General features: G+C 37.1%; 1 protein-coding gene across 3 annotated transcripts in view; it reads right to left on the minus strand.

The window, feature by feature from the left end:
• The window catches only part of cdk18.L (cyclin-dependent kinase 18 L homeolog), a 145924-nt gene that overhangs the window by 24717 nt on the left and 95694 nt on the right, over positions 1–25513 (minus strand). For all 3 annotated transcript variants that reach the window (XR_005965365.1, XM_018246503.2, XM_041581983.1), the window contains exons 3-10: positions 21589–21722; positions 17146–17274; positions 14032–14088; positions 12842–12956; positions 12005–12099; positions 11164–11226; positions 9434–9557; positions 4775–4895 (exon numbers count right to left, since the gene is read on the minus strand). Coding sequence is in view for 2 of the 3 variants with exons in the window: in XM_018246503.2 (XP_018101992.1) it covers positions 4775–4895; positions 9434–9557; positions 11164–11226; positions 12005–12099; positions 12842–12956; positions 14032–14088; positions 17146–17274; positions 21589–21722 (838 nt within the window). In the remaining variant the exon portion in view is untranslated. The remainder of the gene's footprint in view (positions 1–4774; positions 4896–9433; positions 9558–11163; positions 11227–12004; positions 12100–12841; positions 12957–14031; positions 14089–17145; positions 17275–21588; positions 21723–25513) is intronic.

The raw sequence follows: 25513 nt of genomic DNA on the forward strand, positions 1-25513 counted from the left end.
GAAACAAACCTCATAGGATACCCAAGGCGACGTTAATCACCCCGACAAAAAGTGGAGGCCTGGGTGCCCCATCACTACAAGGATACTATGAAGCGGCCCACCTACGTCAACTATTGGCTTGGTCTCATTGGGAACCCACTACAATATGGGGCCACATCAAAAATATATTTGCTCTAGACGGCCACCTTAACGCCTACAGATGGTCTCCAAATAAGACATCCTCACCTGGCCTACTACAGCCCACACTCCATACTCTGGGAATCTGGAACAAAGTCAACAAAGGATGTAACATCAAATCGACGTACTCCTTAAACACAATCTATCTAAGTAATCCAGACTTCTTACCAGGCACCTCACAAGAGTTTTTCACCAGATGGGATAAGACAAATCTCTACACGGTCAAAGATCTGCTGACTCTTGCCAACTCTTAACTGACATACGGAGAACTTACACAAAGGGACCCGTCTGTTCAGCTTAAAGGAAAACTATACCCCCAAAATGAACACTTAAGCAACAGATAGTTCATATCATATTAAGTGGCATATTAAAGAACTGGAAAAACTGGAATATGTATTTAAGTAAATATTGGCCTTTTACATCTCTTGCCTTGAGCCACCATTTCGTGATGGTCTCTGTGCTGCCTCAGAGATCACCTGACCAGAAATACTTCAACTCTAACTGTAACAGGACACAACTCTGTCTGTTAATTGGCTCATGTGACCTAACATGTATGGTTTGTTGGTGTGTTTCTGAGTACAGTGAATCCTACGATCCCAGGGGGCGGCCCTTATTTTTTAAAATGGCAATTTTCTATTTATGATTACCCAATGGCACATACTACTAAAAAAGTATATTATTATGAAAATGGTTTATTTACATGAAGCAGGATTTTACATATGAGCTGTTTTATGCAATATCTTTTTATAGAGACCTACTTTGTTTGGGGGGTATAGTTTTACTTTAAGCAGTTTGAATATTTTCAACTTCGCCACTTCCTACAACCCTATATGCAGCAAGTGAAAATGACAACCCCACTGCCTTTTGAAATAATAGCCAGAACAGGCTTGCCACAGAAGGGTTTGATCTCCAGGATTTACAAACTGCTGATGGACTCGCCACCGGGCATTTCCCAGAGACATTCATATATGACCAAATGGGATATAATCTCCCACAGCCACCGAGCATAGAGGACTGGAATGCAATCTGGACTAATGCCCAGAAAATGTTCACTTGCACCAGACAAAAAGAAAGTATATATAAAGTACTTATGGGATGGTACCACACACCAGATAAACTACACGCTTTCTTCCCAAACCATCCAAATGCTTGCTGGAGACAATGTGGGGAGGTTGGCACTCTACTCCATACTTTTTGGTCTTGCCCCACACTACAGACCCTTTGGGATGGTGTAAAGGACTAACTAACTAAACTAACAGCCCAGATTCTCCCCAAGGACCCCTTGACATATCTGTTGGGTAGGCCGTTTTCTCAACTCCCCAAGCAGTCCCAGGCCCTGGCTAATCAAATTCTAACAGCCACAAGACTGGCCATAGCGACCAAGTGGAAATCGTTGGAGGCCCCGACTTTACCAGAGGTAATAGCCCGGGTCAATAGCAACCGAAAATTTGAAGAAAATTCACCTCAATATCTGAGGGTCTGGTCTGCTTGTGTGCTTGAGGGCTTGGCAATATGAAACTTCCACCTCACATGGTTCACCTAAGACATTGAAATGTCATGCAAACAAACAGTGTCAATGTACATCTAATCTACTGTATGTTACAATTTCAAGGCTGAATGCTAACGTTTATATTTTTGTCTCATCTCTCTACTCTCACTATTATCCACCACTTACCTACCCTCTCCTCCCCACTACCCTTCTTTCTTTTTTCTCTCATGTCCCCCCCTAAACCCAATCACTTCCCCCTTTCCTTTCTTCATCTGATGCCACGTCACTATGTGCTGTTCTACTCTTTTTATTCATTAATAAAAAATATAAGTTACAAAAAAAACAAATTCAGATATGAAATTAGGTTTCTCCTACAGATTGAAATTTTGTTATATTTTGTATATTTGTTGGATCTGAGTTGTTTCATGCCCCAAAAAAAGCTGCCAACTCTATTGAAACCAGTGTACAGAGTAGCATATGTAGAATGTAGCTCTTCCTATCACTCAAGTATTCTCTAGAGTTGTCAAGGTGTTTTACCATTAAACTATGATAACCTTGCACAAAATAATAATACAAGCAACAAGTTATAAAAAACAGAAGTGAAAAGTGTTATAAACCTTCAGTAACTTTTCTCATATGAGCCAAGGGAAGCTTAAGGGGCAGTTTACTTTTAAGTTAACTTTTAGGCTGATTCTAAGCAACTTTTCACTTCATGTTTTATTTTGTATAGTTTTTGAATTATTTGCCTTCTTCTTCTGACTCTTTCCAGCTTTCACTAACCCCATCTAAAAACAAATGCTCTGTAAGGCTACAAATGTATTATTTCTAGTTTTTATTACTATTTTTTTCTTTTCAGGCCCTTTCCTATTCATATTCCAGTATCTCATTCAAATCAATGCATGGTTGCTATGGCAATTTGGTCCCTAGCAACCAGATTGCTAAAATTGCAAACTGGAGAGCTGTTGAATTAAAAGCTAAATAGCTCAAAAAAACAGAAATAAAAAATGAAACCCTGCAAATTGTCTCAGAATATGTATCTTTATTTACATCATACTAAAAGTTAATTTAAATGTAAACAACCCTGTTAAAAAGATTTTTTTTTTAAATTTGCCCATATATCTTTGTATTTTAAAAACAGCAATGTTTATAGTTTACACTCTATATAGGGCAGAACCCCTATATTATGTTTTTCAGGGGATCAAAAATAAATGGTATAAAATCTGAGAAATTGTAAAATCAAGGAAATGTGTGGAAGCAACTACTCAAATGGTAAAAACACAGAAGTCACAGTAACGTGACCGAAGGTAGCCCTGCTCTACTTGCCCTATGTAACACAAAAGACTGAAAGGATGTAAAATGGCAGCATAACACAATATAAACACAACAGCTGATAGCTAACACACTGCTATATGTACCAATACTTCATAAAATGATAGGGTTCATTCTTGGGCACAAGTGCTATGAGAATGATCACTAAGGGACACCCAATCCCCCCCCCCTGCACTCTACACACTGCACCCATCGCTGGATGAAAACAGGTAGGGGTGGCAGAGGGGACTCTATGTGCCTACGCCAGCTTCCTTGGATCCTGTGCTAATTATTGCAGTCAGTGCTGGTTCCAAAGGCCATTTTGCAAGTGAACTCTGAGGTTGATTGTGGCCTTTTTTTGCACTTTGCCTTTGCAAATGAGGCGTACAATACTGTTACATATGTAACGTAGAAATAAATAGTATGTCAAATTATATTTTAATTTTGAGTGCTTCATAATACAAAATCTAGAACTCATGGAATAATATATACAGTAATGTATATAAGCTGACAGAGGAAAACAATTTCATGCAGTTATCATGCATAAATGTACCACAAGTTTTGATAAAAGAATATTCTATTGCCAACAACTTAATATATTAGGATGTCTGGTAAAAAAATGCAATTAATAAATTGATTTACATTTAAGTCTACACCTGGATATTTCCATCTAAATTCCTTTTGGTAAGAAAACAATATAATGAGATATATTATAGGAAACCCCATTATTCAAAAAGCTCAAAAACACAGGAATTCATCCGATTTAAGAAAACACTTATTTTCTAAATTATTAATTTCTTTCTATAATAATAATAATAATGAAACAGTACCTTGTACGTAATGATAACTAAACTAGCATAAACCTTTATTTTATGGCAGATGTTTAAAGGGATTCTGTCATGATTTTTATGATGTCGTTTTTATTTCAAAAGTACACTGTTAACACTGCAAATAATTCACTTTACCATATAAAATTTAATTCCTGAACCAACAATTTGTATTATTTGTGTGTAGGCAGCCACCTCAGGTCATTTTGCCTGTGCACGTGCTTTCAGAAAGAGCCAGCACTTAAGGATGTAACTGCTTTCTAGCAGGCTGTTGTTTCTCCTACTCAATGTAGCTGAATGTGTCGCAGTGGGACCTGGATTTTACTATTGAGTGCTGTTCTTATATCTACCAGGGAGCTGTTATCTTGTCTTAGGGAGCTAATATCTGGTTACCTTCCCATTATTCTGTTGTTAGACTGCTGGGGGGGGGTAGGGGGTGATATCACTCCAACTTGCAGCACAGCAGTAAAGAGTGACTGAAGTTTATCAGAACTCCCAGTCACATGACTGGGAGCAGCTGGGAAACTGACAATATGTCTAGCCCCATGTCAGATTTCAAAATTAAATATAAAAAAATTCTGCTGGAGCAACAGTGTTAACTAATGGGTTTTTGAAAAAAACATTTTTCCCATGACCTTATCCCTTTAAGTAGTCTTAAGCTACAGTGACCCCAATAAAAAAGACATCCAAAAACCCCAGGTCCCAAGCATTCCAAGTAATAGATCTTGTAGATGTATGTCAAATGTATAGACATGCTTTTCTGCATGGCATGGAGTTTTTGCTACTTTGCATGACAAACAAAATACTTTTATTGTGATCAGTCTTATTTATGATAAACTTACTTATGATAACCTAAATAAGCACAGACCACAATATAAGCATTTTGACTTCCCTTGTCGTGTCAGTCCAAAAAGTTCCTGCTTCTATCCTTCTCGGTCCATACAGCATGATAACTGTAGCCAATATCACTCACCACATATCAATGGGTGTACTGTACTCAGTGGAACCTAGTAGAACATCAGGGGGTCTGTACCAGAGTGTCACCACTTCATTGGAGTAGGTCTTGGTGGGTACTGACTTGGCTCTCGCAAGGCCTGTGCATAGGACAAAGAAGAATTATTCTTTTACTCTTTTTTTACAATACATTTATTATCCTGACTAAAAAAAACTGCCAAAAAAAAAAAAAATATATATATATATATATATATATACAGTTTATATATATATATATATATATATATATATATATATATATATATATATATATATATATATATATATATATATATATATATATATATATATATATATAAAATCTGGAATAGGTCAAGCTCTCCCACGCTAGGAAAAACTACTGACCCAGGTGCTATCTTGTGCCAACACTGGGAATGTAAAAAATATATTAAAAAATTCTCCTTTATCATATCATAAATTAAAAGAAAACAGGCCAACGTTTCTTCAAATACATTTTGAAAATACAGCCAAATCTGTACTAAATCTAAGAGGTCCAATTCATGCAAACATAATATATACTATATTTGTTAGAATATAGTATTCTAAATTATATATGTACTTATATTATTTGTTTAAATGAATTTAAAGGGGAAGTAAAGTCTAAAATAGAATAATAACAAATGCTGTAGTTTGTATACTAAATATAAACATGAACTTCACCACAAGCCTTATCAAACAAATGATTTATGCTTTCAAAGTTGGCCACAGGGGGTCACCATCTTGTAACTTTGTTAAACATCTTTGCAAGACCAAGACAGTGCACATGCTCAGTGTGGTCTGGGCTGCTTAGAGATCGTCATAAATTATCAAAACAGCACAAGTCATATAATATCTGCCAGAAGCCAATACAGTAAGATGATGATTAATCAGAATAGTCATACTGCACTGGGTCCTGTGTTGTCATGTAATCTAATGTGGATTTTATAGTTTTTGTATTGTTTAATACAAACTTTCTCCAACTCTGCAGAACCAGTGGCTGCAGCAAAATAATCCACCAACTAGAATCCCAGTGTATCTGTTTAAATCTGTTTTAATCTGGCTCCATGATCTTTGTCCCTGCAGCTGGAGTTGGAAACAGTAAAGTTGTTGTAATGCCAAAATAAAATCCAATACAAATCAATACACAGTTGCCAACTGCTCTTCAGGGAAACAAACAAAGCTGCTTAAGTTCTACATGGCTGGGAAGTAAGGCGGGGCTCCCCCTGCTGTTCATCAGTATGATTGTTTCCCTGCAGTTAGGGACCGTCTGACAAGTCCTATCCACAGCAGTAAAGTAAGGGAGAATTTCACTGCATACAGACAGGTTTCTTATATAAAAAAAAAAAAACGGTACACATTTTTTAATTAGAGTGAATTGAAGAAGGTTTCTTTTTCATTAAAGAAAGTAAAAATTGGATTTTATTTTTTTGCCTTTACATGCCCTTTAAGTAGGATCAGGTCAATACTTTGCCATGTAAGAGGGGTCATGTACAACCTTTAGAAGCAGTATGCAATGTACAAAAAAACAGACACAATGGGGGTTATTTATCAAATAGGTTTCTTTTTCATTAAAGAAAGTAAAAATTGGATTTTATTTTTTTGCCTTTACATGCCCCAAACAAATAATTTATGCTTTCAGAGTTGGCTACAGGGGGTCACCATCTTGTAACTTTGTTAAACAACTTTGCAAGACTAAGACTGTGCACATGCTCAGTGTGGTCTGGGCTGCTTAGGGATCGTCATGAACAAAGCTGCTTGAGTTCTGCATGGCTGGGAAGTCAGGCGGGGGCTCCCCTTGTTGTTCAGAAGTATGATTGTTTCACTGTTCAGCAGTAAGGGACCCACTGACAATTCCTATCTACAGCAGTAAATGAAGGGAGAATTTCCCTTCAGGTTTTAAAAACGGTACACATGTTTTAATCAAAGTATATTGGAGATAGGGTTCTTTTTCATTAAAGAAAGTAAAAATGGGATTTTATTTTTTTGAATTTACATGCCCTTTAAGTAGGATCGGGTCAATAGTTTGCCATGTAAGAGGGGTCATGTACAATCTTTAGAAGCAGTATGCAATGTACAAAAAAAAAGACACAAGGGAGGTTATTTATAAAAGTCCGAATTTTATCTCAACATTTCCAGCCACAAACTCTGATCTAATTTTTCTGCATATTTATTATTATATTTTACAGAAAACTTTTATATTTTACAGAAAACTCAGAAAACTCAGAAAACTTCGGGGTATTGCATGAAACCCAGCACACATCAACAATTATTGGGACTTCTCCCTTGACCTCGACAGGTCTGAGATGCCGGATTTTCTAATTCTGACTTTTCCATCCTCGTGATTTTTTAAAAGTCCGATTTTATACTAAAAAATCACTACTTTTTCAGGATTTTTGCATTCGGAGTTTAGTAATTAAACCCCAATGCCTCCATGTTTTGCATTTTGTACACTGCATGCCACAACATGTGCAACATTAGAGGAATTGTTCAGTGTAAAAATAAAAACTGGTTAAATAGATAGGCTATGCAAAATAAAAAATGTTTCTAATATAGTTAGCCATAAATGTAATGTATAAAGGCTGGAGAGACTGGGTGTGTAACATAATAGCCAGATCACTACTTCCTGCTTTTCAGCTCTCTTGGTTTACACTGACTGGTTACCCTGGTTACCAGGCATTAACCAATAAGAGACTTGAGGGGGGGCCACATGGGTCATGTCTGTTGCTTTTGAATATGAATGCTGAGAATCAATTGCAAACTCACTGAACAGATATGTACCATGTGGCCCCCCTTCAAGTCGCTGACTAGCTCAGAGTTATAGAGCTGAAAGCATGAAGTAGTGTTCTGTTTTTCTTATGTTAGACATCCAGTCACTCCAGCCTTTATACATTACATTTTGGCTAACTAACTATTAGAAATATTTTTTATTTTGCACAGCCTATATTTATCCAGTTTTTATTTTCACACTGAACTGTTCCTTTCAGACAGGCAAATTAGGGAGTGGCAAAGGATGCAGGAAGCAACTTGGCCCTGTCCTTAAAGGACCAGTAACATCAAAAACATTTTTTTAAAAATTCGTTAGTATACAACGAAAAAAAAACACCAAGACGAATTAAACTTTAAATAGCAAAGCCTTTATTAAGAAATAACTTACTCAAACTCCACTTCCGCTCCTCTTCAGAAACGGCGACCATCCATTCTGCGGCGCTTGATTTCTCCTCCCTGGCTGTTTCTCCTCCATGACCGCTGTTCTCTGACCCGATCTCCTTCTCTTCTTCATCCTCCATCCTCCCAGGTGTCCAACAGCAGCAGTAGGAAGGCAATGTGGGCAGCCTCCCCAATGGCTCTACAAGAGGTGCAGTAAGGTAGAGGAGTGCAGACACGAGTGTGCAGCCGAGCTGAACCGGTACTTATACATCCTCTGAGTCCTGCACTGCCGGTGCAACTGGTCATGGACAGATACAAAAACTGAATCCTTCCCATGTAATCGCCGTGTATCTAGAGCCCAGCAGCAGCGGGTATGGGGGTCGCCTTCCTGGGATCTCCATGGACGTGCTTGCGGGGAGCGGAAGTGGAGTTTCAGTAAGTTATTTCTTAATAAAGGCTTTGCTATTTAAAGTTTAATTCGTCTTGGTGTTTTTTTTTCGTTGTATACTAACGAATTTTTTAAAAAATTTTTTTGATGTTACTGGTCCTTTAAAGGGGTGGCTCACCATGAAGTTAACTTTTAGTATGTTATACAATGGCCAGTTCTAGGCAACTTTTCAGTTGGTCTTCAATATTTATTTTTTATATTTTTAATTTTTTGCCTTCTTCTTTCCATCTTTCATATGGGGATTATTTTTTTACTTCTAAGGAACACTCCTTAGAAGTAAAGAAATAATTGTTTTTGATTTGGTGGGTATATATATTTAAACATCTGGCATTACACTGGTATTATGTATTGCTTTCTTTCATCTAGAGATCACTGGCCCCATCTATAAAACACATGCTCTGTAAGGCTACAAATATATTGTTATTACTTTTAATTACTCATCTTTATATTCAGGCCCTCTGCTGTTCATATTCCAGTTTCATTTTCAAATCAATGTATGGTTGCTAGGGTCATTTGAACCCTAGCAACACGATTGCTGAAATTGCAAACTGAAGAGCTGCTGAATAAAAAGCTAAATAACTCAAAAAACACAAATTATAAGAACCATTTGCAAATTGTCTTACTACAAATTAAATCGAAGGTGAACAACCCCTTTAAGAGAGTGCTGGTTGCCTCATACACCTTGATCTGCACCATACACTGAATTTTCTTATCTGCCAGGAGATGCAAATCCCAGCCAGATCAAGAGAAGAAGTGCTTGATGAATAAGCATTGCTCAAATTATAACTGGATATTTATCTCTGTTGATTATAATATTTTATGATGAATAAAAAAAAAAATATGGTGGGTGTGAAAAACATAGGGCGGCTGGAGGTGCAAATATACATTTTTAACTTTGTATAAATAAAGATATTGGTTACTATTGGTTACTAGACTGAGGCAAACTTCTCATCTGTTTTTTATAGTAACCCCTATAATGTTTTAAAGCAGGGACAAAGCTGTAGCCTTTATTATGTCAACATTACATAGAAAACACACACACACCAAAGTCTGCCAGCTTTAATTCTCCCTTCTCATTTATCAGCAGATTCTGTGGTTTGAGATCCCTGTGCAGGATTTTCCTTCTGTGGCAATAAGATAGACCACGAAGCAGCTGGAACATGAAGATCTAGGGCAAATTAAAACGAAAAGAAGAACATCTTTCAATAACCTTTCCACTTATAACAGGGTTATAAGTACATTGGTTCTATTATTATAATTGCAAATATCTATTATTAGATATACAGCTGATGAGATAACTGAACTATGTGCCATAAGCACAGTGATTGCAATACACTTTTCTCACATACAAAATTACAAAAGCTAATTGAGTCCCATAACTTGACAGAAAAGTTATATACTGTCTGATGGTTCTAATGTACAATCAATTCACAATGCTATCTTTCCTATCATCTGTTCACAATATCTTGCTTACCTTTGAAATGAAAAGATAAGAAAGAAAATACATTCTTCATGATCACATAAAAATGACTGGTCCTGAAATTGTGGTGGCCCTTAACACACTTTGATCCTGTGACAGTGCCCCCTTGAAAAAAAGGTCACTGCCAGGCACTTTCATCTCAAGAGAATTGTGGCCTTCCCAGTTTACCAGGTTAGTTCTCTCTTTATAACTAATTGAAGATAAAATGCAAATTTTTTGCATTTTTCGTTTAAAGCGACAGTATACACCTATATACACATTAAATAAAAAGATTTTGTGCTGAAAAAGCAGTATTTTCTAAAAAAAAATTGTTATAGACAATATAGCTTTTGTTTTTACCCTTTCTGCCTCCTCATGAATGCTGAGCTCTGTATAAATAACCACCTCCCCTTCACATTTTTTTGTGTATGTCTCTGATTTTATGTGCTGATTTTCTTATGATTCTTCTACTCCAAAAATTACTTGCAAGAACCAGAAAGTTGTTGATTGAACAGAATTTCTAGTTTCTCTTTTTTTGCCCTTTTTGGCTACAGTTAAAACAATAGCATAAAAGTATGTTCAGCACAAGTCTTATTCATTGAATTCATATTGAACAAGGGTTATACTACCCTTTTAACTTGAAAACATATGTGTATTAATGTGTTCTGCTTTTCTCTTCAAATGGTCTATAAAGGGACAACCATTCTAAAGCTCAGCCCTACTTTGATTCTTCACAACCACTGCTACAAAATCCACACTACACTAATCGTTATAATGGTTATGCAAGTATAAAAGGAATAACTCCTATGAGATGCCTTTCCATAGCATATTGTCTTTAGTACCGTCTTAGCAACCAAAGTTGGGTTGGAATCCTTTGGAAAAGGTTAGGTCAATATATTTTTTTATTGCTTAGGGCTAAAAGTTGTGTGATCCTTATATCAGATTATGCCTCCTTCGATACATGCATGCCTAGAATGGTAACCCTGCCAGTTTTGCAAAGCTCATGACATACAGCTGGCTTACAGAAGCATTGATTCAGCTTGATGGTGCGTGGAAAATCACACCAAGGTGCTCATTGTAAGATCTATTATAGCTGATGTACATTGCTAATTGATAACTACCTCTTTAGATACTTTTCTAATTATGACTTAATGACTTCAAATTTCTCTTCCATGTGATGTTTCAGATATTTTATAGCATAATCACATTGTTATTAAGCACTGCAGATGTACATGACTCCTCTTTTTTGATGTATTCTTTTAGCTCAATTTAATCCCACAATGAAATGGTTTCTTTCGGTCTGTAGATGTCTCACCTTGACATTGTGCATGCACATGAGGTTTCCACAGTTATCTAGGTACTGTTTTAAGTCACTGTCCTGCAAAAGAAAAAGCATATGCTGTTAGTCCTTTACACAGTTAAATGCATTGAGAACAAAAGACTCACAATGTTTTGAGGTGGGCTGTAGTCTCTTTTAGTCAGGTTTATGAGTGAAGCCAGAGTCCTGTCCACATGAGCTGCACTAGTGACATGTGTGTACAAGGCTTTTGTCAGGGTTTGAACTAAAAACATCTAAAAGTATTGGGCAACTCCTGTACCACTGCTTGTAATCTTTGGAATGTTACTGCACCTCCATAAATTAAAACTGTGAACTATAGGAGGCAACCCTGAATATAATCAGGAGGTCTGTACAGTATATCAAAACAGTAGAACCAGACCTGATTTAAGTTTATGCTAGCATAATTTATTGTTTTGGCTGCAAATCCAGGTCAGGGAAGTCCCAAAGTAATGTCTACAAACCCTAAGATTTCAACACCAGGATGGCCATGAGAAACCTACTATTCAGTTTGCTGTATAATATTTAACCTGCATATAACACATTCGTTTTTGGAGACAGATGAGGTCCTTTTCAGCGCAAATGCACATGTTTTAATGCCATATTATAAGAGGCTTATCATGTATTTATTTACAAATACTGGAAGGAAAGAATGAGAGATGGGATTAGTGCCAACACAGAGCATTCTTTTTTGAAATGTATTGTATGTAACACAAAAGAAATGTAATACAATGAAATTTATGCAAAGAAAGAATGATCTACAAAACCTTAGTTGAACAGCAGCAAATAGCAAAAATTTAGCTTTGAAATTGCCTCTTACCAAGTACTCGAATACAAGAGTGAGACAGTATTCTGTGTGGATGATGTCATGCAGTGTTACAATGTTGGAATGTTTAAGATTCTTCAGGAGCGAAACTAGGAATGAGAAGAAGTAGTGTGTTATATATTTATTATGCACAATAGCCATGAATACCATGAAAATATATCTTTATTTGTGATGTCATCTGTTAGAAATGGTGCTTAATATCAATCATGTCACATGATTCACTGAAACTTGGATCATTTAATAAAAAATGCAGATATACCATAAAATATAACCATATTAGAGGTCACTCATAGGTCCATGACCTATACAAAAGCACTCACACTATGGTCTTGTGAACATTTTTTGAACATTTTGCTGACCTGAAAAATCTTTTATTATTTTTGGTCTTTTTATGCCCTCTTCCTACTCTGTTACTAGTCTGGATCTACTAATCACTGCTAATCAACTTAAGGTTCATTTACTAAATTAGTGCAAAAAATTGACACATCACAATTTTTTTTTACCTATAATTCAACTTTCATCCCATAAAATTTCAGTATAATTGCACTTGACTACATCAGGCATATACAGGCGATACAACGATTTGCATAGTTTAGCGAATTGCAAACAAATTGGCATCTGCATAGTAAGCATGCAGGTAGGTAAGACTTTGGAGGTTGCACAAAAAGCCTATAGGCACATCTCATAAAAAAGACCAGTACTTAGCTAATGGTCAAGGCAGCTGTTACAGTGTGCATGGTAAGTAAAACTCACTAATTACTCCAGAGTGCCTTCTCTTATCAAATCTCTTTGATACATTTCCATCCCATTAAACATTGTTCTCTGCTGTACCTTCTCTGATTGCTGTGCAGGGTGCTCCTTCCTCATGCTCCAGTCTTATTTCTTTCAGGGCTACCAAGTTCCCTGTAAGCTTGCTGCGACCTTTAAAGACAGTGGCATAGGTTCCCTACAAATACAAAGTTTACTTAAGACCAGGGGCATAAAAAGAGCATGCTGGGGCTCCCCACGCCAGAAATATTTTTGAAGGGCAGGGCCACCCCAAGACCTTGTCGTCTGCTTCCTCTATAGTAACACCACTGCTTTAGACAGTAAGATTTATCCTTTAGTCCTTATAACACAACAGGATTCCTTGGTGTAAATAATGTTGCCATTAGCACTTATTTGGGCATTGCTTTTTTCTGTATGTGCTAATGTGAAAAGAAAATATTTATTCTTTTACAAGAGGAGTTGTGACTGATAGGTACTATTTATTATATAATATTTAAGTATGACAAATACACATAAGGGCTGATTTACTAACATTTGGATTTCTATTTTGTTCTAGAATCTCTAAAGAGATTTAGCAAGTGTAAAAACCATGAAAACCTCTAATACAAATATGAGCCAAGTAAAAGTTGACGAGGTCCTATAGAAGTCAGTGGGAGCTGCACTTATTTTATTGGACTATTTTAATCTGTTTTAAGATTTTTTTCTCTAGTAATTGATCAAAAAATTTACATTACAAGCTTACATTTTTAGAGGTATTTGAGGTAATCATACTTATTGGCGCATCATTTAGTGCTTTTTCATTTGTACTTTTTAAATTTCAATTTCATAATACATTTCATGACATTTGTGGTTTTAGAGAAAGTGAGTTTAGTTGTGGTTTCAAAAAACCTCTAAAACCACAAAAATTCACCTATAATAAATAGGCCTCAGTGTAAATCTCACAAAATAGTTTAAAGGGTTCACACTAAGTGGGTCTGGTACCCTAGCCCCCCTAGTTAAGACCAAAAAATTAAATTGAAAAAAGAAATTAGTGGTGAACACTTTCTTGCTGCCATACGTCATCTGGTGACTGGTTGAATGGTTCACGCAGAACTATAATCTTGCTAAATGTGTCTTTAACTGAAAAAAGTCTAAAACACTATACAATACATTAAGATCTCCAAATATAAATTGCCCACACTTTTCATAAATTAAGTCAGATACGATAAACCTTACCTTTAATAATTTAGGAATTGCGGCAAATACTCTCTTACCTCTCCCAGTTTGTCCAGCTTTATGTATGTCTCCAGTTTTCCAAACCCAATGTCAGACTGCAATAAACAAAATGTATTACATTACAGCATTTTCTGCTCAGGTGCTGTGCCCACTCATCAACTGGCTCCTGGATATTTGCTGTAGAAACTGGAGCTCCCTATCAATGTGGCAAGTGGGCAGCATGCTGCCCCTACATTTTTGTGGCTTTCATACAAATCCAGGCCTGATGATATAGTATTTACTTGTCACATCTGCCTTGTACAGAAACAGAATTGATGTCACCCCCTCCCTCATACATGAACTGGGGGAGGGGGCAAATTAATTAATTAATTAATTAATTAATTAATTAGTTAGTTAGTTAATTAATAATCTTCTCTGCACTTGGACCAGGGTAAAGGGGGACAGAGAGCTCAGTTGCAAAACTTATGGTTAGAGGTTTCTGTTTTTAATTAATTTATTAGTAATCAGCTTTGCATTATACATTTTAGATTATATATGTCCTGTATATTGTGAGTAATACAGCTATTTGCTACTGAATTGAAGCACTTGTGTTATAAATGAGCCCTTCACTGTGGTAAAACTATCTCGATAGAAAGAGCAGAAAAAGATATGAATTAGGAAGAAAAGCTGACAGACTGATAGGTTGCTACATCATAAGATCATAACTACTTTAACAAACGGGGTCATTTATCAAGGGCTAGGCTAAAATGCACAAGTGCAATAGACCCAGTAATTGTGCCTAGTAGTAATTGTGCCTAGTGATTTTAACTTTGTTTTTTTCCTCTGAACATAAAATACAGTGCAATTTATATGCATGGTTGTTAGATGCAAAGAGGTCCTACAAAGAAGTCCTGTTTTTAATGCTTGCTAAAAACTGAGCACATTGCATTTCTTGTTGCTATTGTCAGGACTGTGACTCTGTTGTTATTGGCAGTGATCAGCAAGTAAGTTAAAGGAATGCCCTTTCTAAAAAGTTCACTTGTATGTTTTATGTTTTTTGGCAATAAACAGTGTTTACACTATGCTGTATAAAGCTGTATGAGAAGAAAGCAAATCTTTCATATAGACACTAAATTGGAATGAAAACCAGCCTCCCTGTTAAGATTTATACACTTGGCAGAAACATAATATTTCATGGTTTGGTAAATGGCATCAATAAAAATGAACGTATTACCTAAGCTATTATACTGTTTTGAAACATTACCCATCCCTGTCCCCCGAATAGTAACAGTTTGAAAGTGAATGTCTACAATTAATCTGGGGAAAGAAAAGCCATAGGGTGAAAGGAGAACTGTTACAAACCAACCACTCACAAGGTGGTATAGGATTCCCAGACTTCTATAAATACTATCTGGCAACCCATATGCGCCAAATCATTTATTTAACACAAAAAGAAGCCTATACATCCTAGCACACTATTTTGGGGGAAGGATATAAAGTTGGATATGAGTTCTTTACTAAAAACAATACAATTTACATGTAAATTATGATACCAAAAAACAAATGAATTAAAACTAAAAGGATCTGCATCCCCTCTAACACCATTCTTATTCAACCCAGATTTAGCATGTGGATGGAAGGGCACTTTGTCAAAATATGGGACCATACCAATGCATTTCAAATCTATAAGTTGTCTGATGTTAAGAACAAATTCATGAATAAAACAGAGCTGATACGGACATATCAGTTACAAGGACTGAAAGACTATACAGTATGTACTGCAGGTTACGGCACTATGTAAACTCCTTGTACCCGAATCTAATCTAATCTAATCTAATATATACATACAATTCACTATGAATGGTATCATACCCCAGCATTGTTGCACAAACTTTTGCCAGAAACATCAGCTGCCTGCTGGCGATGTCATCAAAGCCCAGTGACATTTTTTCACATCTACTGGACCTGCCCAGTTATAATACCATTATGGGACACTACAACAGACATACTATCAAGGATCACCTGCCTTACAATTGAGAAAGACCCGTTAACTCACCTGTTGTATACAAAGAATGGAGAGTTTTGGTCGAGGTCTTCTTTTTATAAATGGACAGTTAAAGTTCCTCCTCCTTAGTTATGTTCCGTTATAGATATGAGACCTTGCAGACTAAAGTGAGGGATACTTTTTGCCCATGGGACAGCTGGCTGAATATTAGTGTAATATAGCCACACACATGAATGTCAAACTGCCCTGACAAATCAGTCACATCACTCGGGGAAGTGTAATACGTTGATTTCTGTAAATGCTGATGACCCAATAGTGGGATGAGTTGTCAAAAGATTTTTTTTAATAGAAACACAAAAACAGACAAGCATCATGATCATAAATCCATCAAACTAGATGAAAAATCTATGACTGGCAAGTATTAAAGTGAAAAAAGCAAAGTGATAGAGCAGCAGCTCCCTCTAATGAGCAAAGAAAAACAATTGCAGTTACAAATGTCAGACATAATTAAAGCATGTTTGATTTTAATGTCATAACACTGGTACTTTCTGGAACTAGGAGCCTTTTAACCTAGAAAGTTATAAAACAATGTCAAACCCACATTCAGTATTTCTGGATGTACATTTGTGGTGTTACAAACAGCTTTCCCAAGTCTTTTATTCTGTTCCTGATGACTTTGGGATGCCACACAATTTCCTTGTCTGATGATACAAAGGTGAGAATGAGTCAGAGCACTATCAATATTACCTGAATTGAACAGTGACAGTTAAAGCTATGGATGGAACAAGGTGACTGAACTTTATCCCCCTATCTAACAGGGAACTGCATAAGTGAAAACATTACAAATAGCCATGATAACAAATTATTTAACAGCAATTGCATGTATTAACCAGATAACTATCACAGTACCCATGTATCATTTATTCAAGCAAACAACTTCCTTGCCATGAACCAACCATGATTACTTGAAAGAAAACTCATCAACTTGTTTCTCAATGTTTCAGCAGCCTTGAGTAAAATTAAAGGAGGTTTATCCAACCTCAAGAATAAACTTCTTGGAAAAAGATTTTCCCAAGGGATATGGCACATATATTTAAGCCAGCAAAAAAAAAGCCCCACCGTATCCTTGTGTTTTTAACTTTTTGTGTGTTTTGTATGCTATACTTACCAGAGAAGCTCTTCTTAGTAATCGACTCAGGGGTTTTGGGTCATCATTTGGACTGTTTATTTGCAGCTTGTCCAGAAGCTCTGGGGGCAACCGCATATCCATTGGTAGAGAAAGTCTCTTGCTGACATCCTAAAAAGGAAACAAAGACATTCTCTCGTGCCTGTTTATAAATTACAAGTACTTTAATCAATGCCAAGACTGCTGTCAAGGTAGTTACATCAGCAGTTATTCTGTGGATGGACTGTCTGCAACAGTTCTCCATAGCCCAGAAGCCTTGTACTCCCTCTCTGACCTAACACAGCAGTTTCCCATATTGGATGAACCTGACACACTCATGTTCTGAAAAGGTTCTAGTTATTCCCTCACAGGTAAATTGTTTTATTGGGGTTCTGTGAGGCCTGGCTGGCTTTGCAAACCAAGAATCAAGTGGTGATTTTTTCTTAGGGCCAACAAACAAAGCCTCTACCAAAAACCATGTTTTACAAGTTCAGATTATTACATTATATGTCTCATAAACACAAGTCAGGTGCTACACTAGGCACAATCATGGCAACAAACCTTTATAATACTGCATTGCTTTAGCTCCTATAGGAGCACACAGTGCTTTTGTTCCAGTTGTACCCAGCTTGGAGCATCAGGAGCAGCACATTCAGGTGCAAGGGAGATCTGTATGTACTGGCCTTGAGCAGGCTTTAAGCAAATGGTTCCCCATGTACATGGTATAGTCACATGTAATTGCACCAAAAAAGTGCACAGTCTGCTGTTCATAAAAAACCCAAATCCTTCACAATTAATGATGCCTCCAAAAGTTATACTACCATTGAGTGTATATTTAGCATATATGTTATTGTGCCCAGTTCTCCAATTAAGCCAAATCTCTAAACATCCTGCATGGAACTTATAGGTTTTCAGAAGAGCTTTTAATCTTTATATGTGTCATTAGTCTCATTACATATATGGAATCTAATATTCGGAATTCGAGACCTAGGGGCAAATTTACTAAAGGGCGAAGTAATTTTGCCACTTCGCCGATTTACAGGTGATGGCGTAAATTCACTAGTGAAGTGGACCTACTCTAGTGCTACTTCGGACCCTTACGCCAGGCGAAGTTGCGCTCTGGCCAAGGGACGTAACTACGTTAATTCACAAGTTGCGGATTTTAGTGAACGTAACCTCTTGCACCAGACTTTACTTCGCCACCTCAGACCAGGCGAAGTGCAATAGAGTAGATAGGACTTTCTTTCACCAGACTTTACTTCGCCACCTCAGACCAGGCGAAGTGCAATAGAGTAGATAGGACTTGCTTAAAAAGTTGAAATTTTTTCTAAGTCCCAAAAAATGAAGGCATCTTTTACTTTTTGAAGGGTGATAGGCTGAAAAAGATCGTAAATTTTTTTGGGGATACCCTCCTTCCCCCCTACATTTCCTAACATATGGCAGCTAAACTATACAGTGGGCACATGTATAGGCAAAATAAAACTCTATTTTATTTTATGAAGGTTTCCCAGGCTTGTATAGTGTAATGTATTTGCTGATACATATACCTTGATTGTACTTTAACTTGGCGCCAATTTAATGTGCGTAACTTCGAACCACTGATCGTAACATTGCTAGCGCAATGTCGCAAACCATCGGTAACTTGTGTTCAACTTCGGATCTTCGTGAATTTGCACAGCCCTCGTGAATCTACGCCTGGCGAAGTGTGGTGAAGCCAACGCTGGCGTGACATTGAAGGTAAGTAAATGTGCCCCCTAGGGTTTTCTGAATAAGAGGTTTTTATCTGAGAGCACCATTGCTTAAGGTTGCTAAAAATATTTTAAAATATGTATGGGTTTATTGTAATGGAAATATGAGTTTTCCTATCACTTGTCTATTACAGTAAATAAGCATATATGAGTCGTGTGATGGGCTGCATATATCGGTTGCTAAAATTAAATGTGTTTTGACATTTTGCATGCTTTTCACATAAGGCAGTTTTGACCCAGACAGCCCTTCCGAAAAACTGGCTGTCCGGGTCAAAACTGGACAGATGGCAACCCTAATTCTGGAAAATAGATCTCATGCCTGCAACAGCTTATTTATCATCTCTATAACAAGCAGTATTTACAATTACAGATAAATTGGGGGGGGGGGGTTGTCAAGACTGAATGACTGTAGGCAATAAGGGCAGAGACACACGCTCAGATTCAGGGAAATTAGTTGCCCCAAAGACAAATCTCCTCTTCTTCGGGGCGACTGATCTCCCCGAACTGCCTCCCGTGCCTTCCCTTCAGTTGGGGGAGATTAGTTTGAGGTAATTAGAATAAAATTTATGTAGTTTCACCATAAAGACAATGGTACACATTGAGAAGCATTCACATAAAGATTTGCAAAAAGATGTGTTATAACAGTTTTTCCCTTTAAGCTGCAAGTTCTCCCAAGAGACCTGCTTATCTTAAATAGTTACAAATATAAAGTGCAGGTGCTGAGTTTTCTGGACACTCTGCCAAAAGACTTTTTAATTAAGTTTTAGAAACTTTGTATCTTTTCTGGCATCAATGCACAGAGAAACCCTAAACATTTCAGTAACAAACCAGATTGCACACTGAGCTGTCAAAATTGTGATTGTCCAACAGAAAACAGGACAGCTGGGAGGTATGGCTGCCCATAGATTCTTAATGAGGCAACTTTGGAAAAATTAAGCTTTGCATATGGTTTACCACCAGCGATTTACATTATCACTGGTGGGGAAGCATTTGGAGGAGCTTAGTCACCCTCAGAAGAGGAGATTGATTGCAGGCAACTAGTCTTTAAAGGGATACTGTCATTGGAAAAAAAATTTTTTCCAATATGAATCCTTTAATAGTGCTGCTCCAGCAGAATTCTGCACTGAAATCCATTTCTCAAAAGAGCAAACTGATTTTTTTATATTCAATTTTGAAATCTGACATGGGGCTAGACATATTGTCAATTTCCCAGCTGCCCCTGGTCATGTGATTTGTGCTCTGATAAACTTCAATCACTCTTTACTGCTGTACTGCAAGTTGGAGTGATATCACCCCCCTCCCTTTTCCCCCCCAGCAGCCTAACAAAAGAACAATGGAAGGGAACCAGATAACAGCTCCCTAACACAAGATAACAGCTGCCTGGTAGATCTCAGAACAACACTCAATAGTAAAAACCCATGTCCCACTGAGACACATTCAGTTACATTGAGAAGGAAAAACAGCAGCCTGCCAGAAAGCATTTCTCTCCTAAAGTGCAGGCACAAGTCACATGACCAGGGGCAGCTGGGAAATTGACAAAATGTCTAGCCCCATGTCAGATTTCAAAACTGAATATAAAAAAATCTGTTTGCTCTTTTGAGAAATGGACTTCAGTGCAGAATTCTGCTGGAGCAGCACTATTAACTGATTCATTTTGAAAAAAATTTTTTTCCCCATGACAGTATCCCTTTAAGTGTGCCATTGCCCTATGATTTTTAACTTAAGCTGGGAATAGGATCATTATGAAGAAGTGTGTCCATGCCATTATCCAGACAGTGTCTAGGTGAGTGATGTAGCAGGTTAATGGTAGGAAACAAAGAAAATTATATGGCAGTAATGCTGTAGCATGTTAAGCAATAACTCATATATATACAGTATCTGAATATTCCTTCTTCCTTTATTGCTTTCTGTTCTATTCTAATCTCCACCACTCTACTAAATAACTATATCCAGACATTATCTTAATTTCTTGCTGTAAATTAACTAAAAGTTTTATATTCAGACTGTCACAGAACTTCCTCTAAAATCGACTGACAGACAGAAAGCTCTATGTAACACATGCCATAAATCACAGTACAATGTCATACCACACTCTTTACAGCCTAGAATGAAAAGAGTTTTTCATTATTTATTATTATTTTTTTTACAGTGACATAAAACACCTAGCACTTAACTGGATTATGATGTCTTTCTTTACATTTCAAAAGTTTTGAAATATCGTTCTGCAATACAAATGGATTACAATTGATAGGTCGGAAAAAAAACCTTATCAACCAATACATTTTCCTCTCGTCCACTTATATCATTCAGAAAAAGCTATATGATGCAGAAGAATAACAATAAACAGGAAAATGGCAGCAAACACAGCCTTTTAGCATTGTACTGTATAATTATAAACAAATATTAAAGGGGCTGTTCACCTTTAAATTAAATTTTAGTATGATGTAGAGAGTGATATTCTGATATAATTTGCAATTGGTTTTCATTTTTTGTGGTATTTATTCAGCAGCTTTACACTTTGCAATTTCAACTATCCTGTTGCTAGGGTCAACATTGCCAAGCAACCATGTATTGATATGAATATGAGACTGAGATATGCATAGGAGAGTGCCTGAACAGAAAGATAAGTAATACAATGTAGCAATAATAATAATAATAATACAATGTAGCAATAATAATAAAATATTTGCTCACTCACCTCCATGGAGAGACGGCGCTGAACAGTCTTCCTATAATTTAGTGCAGTTGGAGACAAACCCTCACCATCTGATGGAGACAGGGCAGCAGTTCCCGGGCTCAGCTGTGCCACCTGCAAGTGGGAATGACCAAGGCCTAAAGAAGGAGGACAGAAAAATGTTTTTTTGCAATAGTGCTTTTGCAATAGTTTTATTTACAGTGCCTTAAATTAAACACAGATGAGAATGAACCATGCAAATAGCAGTAAAGAAACATGCATTGTGGAAATGGTGGGCAAGAACTGCCATCATAAGCTCCTTTAACAGTCACCATACTACCATATGTAGCCAAAAACCAACAGCTCTACCCCTCTTCTTTCTCTATTTCATAACTGAAAACAAACACAAGAAATATTTCTGTGTAAGAACTCAAATTTCAATGGTTCTAATAGAGTCTAAGCTTTTTGGGGCAGGGACCTTATCCAAACTGTGTATTGAAACACCTAAGCACATAGATTTATCAATTTTGACTGTTTTATACGTTTATGTATATGCCTTGCAAAGTACTACGTACCTTGGTGGTGCTATATAAATACATTCAACTAATCAAAATTAATTTTCTCCTATATGTTAACTTATTTAGTAACAACCGATGCGCCTAAAGAAGGTATGAACATTGTTCTCAAACCCCCCATATATCCTATACCTCAGAGTAGTTGCAGGATTCTGCTTCTTCTCTAGTTACAATCTTGTTCTGTAGTATGGTCAAATTTCCTGGCCAGCTATGAGCATGTATGGCTACTATATATATATATACATTTTTTGTTTGTAATCTCCTGACGAAGATCCCTGTGGGGGATCGAAACGTTGAGTGAAATAAATACATAACTTTCCTGCATTGAAAACATCCTGTGAGTGTCGCTTCTTTCTGCAAATATTTACCTACTTTGGCTGGCACCCAGGTCTCCACTGAGTTAACGGAGTGCACCTTTGGATTTCGATCGTATATATATATCGTATATATATATATATATATATATATAATTTGAAACTTCCTTCAACCTAGCCAATCCCCTAGCGGCAGGACCGGGACTTTGAAGGGAAAAAGCCTCAGTCCGTGTATGCTGCCAGGAAATAGTTTGGAGTAAAAGCGCAGAAATATGGTGGGGGACAGTAAAATGCAAGGTTTAGCATTAACCACTCCACCCTTTTGTAAATCTGCCCAAATGTCTCTCACAGTATAAAGCCTTTGGGCAGTCAATACCCACTGTGCTTGTGTTGCCTATACCCAGTGTGTTTTGTTGAATGTGCTAGAAATGCTAACTTATATCATGTTATTTAGTGGGGTTGATGCTATACTTTACCCATTACCCTGTGCACTAGATCCTAAACAAACCTTTCACTTCAGCTACATCCAGGGTTCATCCCCAAGCTGGTGTTCAACTATACCTCTCAATAAACAAAACCCACTAAATGCTTTGCCTGTCTGAGAATTATAGAAGAAAAAATGGAAAATTTAAGACACCCCATGTTTAGTCCTTGCAAGGTAGATAATTAGATTAGAATTTTTTTCCTTTGTTGTAAATGTTTTCAAAGCAGCAGTCTATGGTGCCACTAGTCAGAGGTGAAGAAATTCCTTGACATTTTGTTAATTTATTGTATTAATAGACAGTCATCATTAAAACTAACAGGGACCTAGCTATCAGGGACCTAAGTGCAAGTAATTGCTCTTTTTTCAATTACATGCTCTGGGTTACTAGACATAAGCAGATAGGTAAGATTAAAAATGTCTTGGCAAGTAAGGGTTAAGTAGCCTCCCCAAACACAAAAGTCACCCTCCATGGTTGTGAGTTCATTCTAGTTCATTCAAAGTATAAAAAAAATTAAAATTCGACCTCTGATAAATAACCCCCTTAGAGTTTTTTTTTAAAACATTTCACTACTCATCTCAGTGGCTTGATCAGTTCAGCTGAAGCGGTAGGGAATTCCACAGCATTTAAACCTTTAAGGGTAGTAAAGTCACAGACATCCAAGCACTATGGTTCCATTGAACTTCAGTTCAATGTCTTCATTTTTATGTCAGGTCAATGCACCTCTTTTTTACAAAATACACTTTCCTTTAGGGTACAGCACTACCATTTTTTCTTTGCTTCCAGGTAACCAGAACATTGATTCAAGTTTATTTCCCAAGCAGTACAGCACTTAAATGAATATTCTATACCACACATTCACCTGCACAGCACAATGGATGCCTGGTTGTGCTGCTTTTCTGAAGCAAAGTACATCAGTTAGTGCCTTTTTTTTAAAAGAGATCATTCACGAGTGAAGTTTTTTTTTTTTTTTTAAACAATGTATCACAGACCAGCTCATCTTACAGGGAACTGTAATTACTGATCAGTATAGTATAGGAGACAGGTATAGTGCCCTGGTCAGTTTAGTAAACCCTGAAATGTTATGCTGGACCATTAAAAAAACAAGCCCCTGAAATAGGTATAATGTAGCTTAAAGGGATTCTGTCATGATTTTTATGGTTTAGGTTTTTTTATCATTGCAAATAATTCATTATACCATTTAAAATGTTATTCTTGAAGCAATAGGTGTACTTTTTAGTTGTAATATTGGTGTATAGGCAGCCATCTCAGGTCATTATGCCTGATCCTATGTTTTTAGAAAGAGGCAGCACTTCAAAACTAGTGAAGTGTGGGTCAGGAAAAACTCTAGCTGCACCCAACTGTAGCCTACAAAATTGTAATCTGCTCCCAACCCTTACCCGCAAAATGTTGTCATTTTAGGACCAACATGCAACCTGTACCTATGTCTTCCTGATTCCCAAGACAGGGAATCTTCGGGAGCAGTAGAGGGGTTTACTTCTCCAGTCTGACCCATACCCAACCCTAACCCACAATGGTGTGTCAACCCACACATTCCTAAATTGAATTGCTTTTATTTAAACCAAGCCTGTTGTGGTCAGGCTTGGGTGTTTTACTATTGAGTGATATTCTTCTATTTACCATGGGAGTGTTTGTAGCAATGCAGGTGTCACCTTGTCATTGTTCTGTTGAAAGGCTGATGAAGGGGTGGAAGGGATGTGGGTGATATCACTCCAACTTGCAGTGCAGCAGTAAAGTGTGACTGAAGTTTATCAGAGCACAAATCACATGGCCGTGGGAAACTGGGACAAAAATCGCCATGGTTAGCCCTATGGCAAATTTCAAAATTAAATGTAAAAGAAAAATCAACTTGCTCTTTTGAAAATTTCAATGCAGGATTTTGCTGGAGGACTGCTGTTAACTAATTCATTTTGTAAAACATATGTTTTCCCATGACTAGTGATGGGCGAATTTGCGCGCAAAACGGCGCTGGCGTCTAGTTTTTGACGCCAGTGCCCGTTTTTTTGACGCAGAATTTTGCGCGAATTTTGCGAATCGCGCAAATTCGTCGCGAATTCACGCCTGGCGAATAAATTCGCCCATCACTACCCATGACAGAATGCCTTTAAAACGGTTCATGGAAATGTGAAGGAATAAGAATAAGCAAGCATTATAAGAGGTAGAATTACTGGCCTCTATCTATGAAGTAGTTAAATGGATTGTAATGAATTGATTATCAAAGAAAATACATTCTGGTAACTCCAGCTCTAAATGTCCTGCATATAATGAGCGTTTCCCCTGTGTTTGATTCTCCCTCTCTCTCGTTATCCCATCACCCACGCGCATTATCTTTGCTCCCTTTGAGATCCCTCTTTAATTAAGGATGTGTCTCTCGGTTCTCACTCCCGCTGCTCATAGCAAAACCAATTTATCTGGAGCAGGGATTTGCCAGCTACTTCCTCTGTGACCTCTGCAAACCGTTTAATGAAAGGAAGAGAAAGAGAAGGAAACTCTCTTGCAAGAGCAAAAAGCCTGGATCTGAAAATATCACTGCAATATGGAAATTAAAAAATAATGA

This window comes from Xenopus laevis, chromosome 2L, assembly GCF_017654675.1.
Source record: "Xenopus laevis strain J_2021 chromosome 2L, Xenopus_laevis_v10.1, whole genome shotgun sequence".
In the NCBI taxonomy this organism is placed as follows: domain Eukaryota; kingdom Metazoa; phylum Chordata; class Amphibia; order Anura; family Pipidae; genus Xenopus; species Xenopus laevis.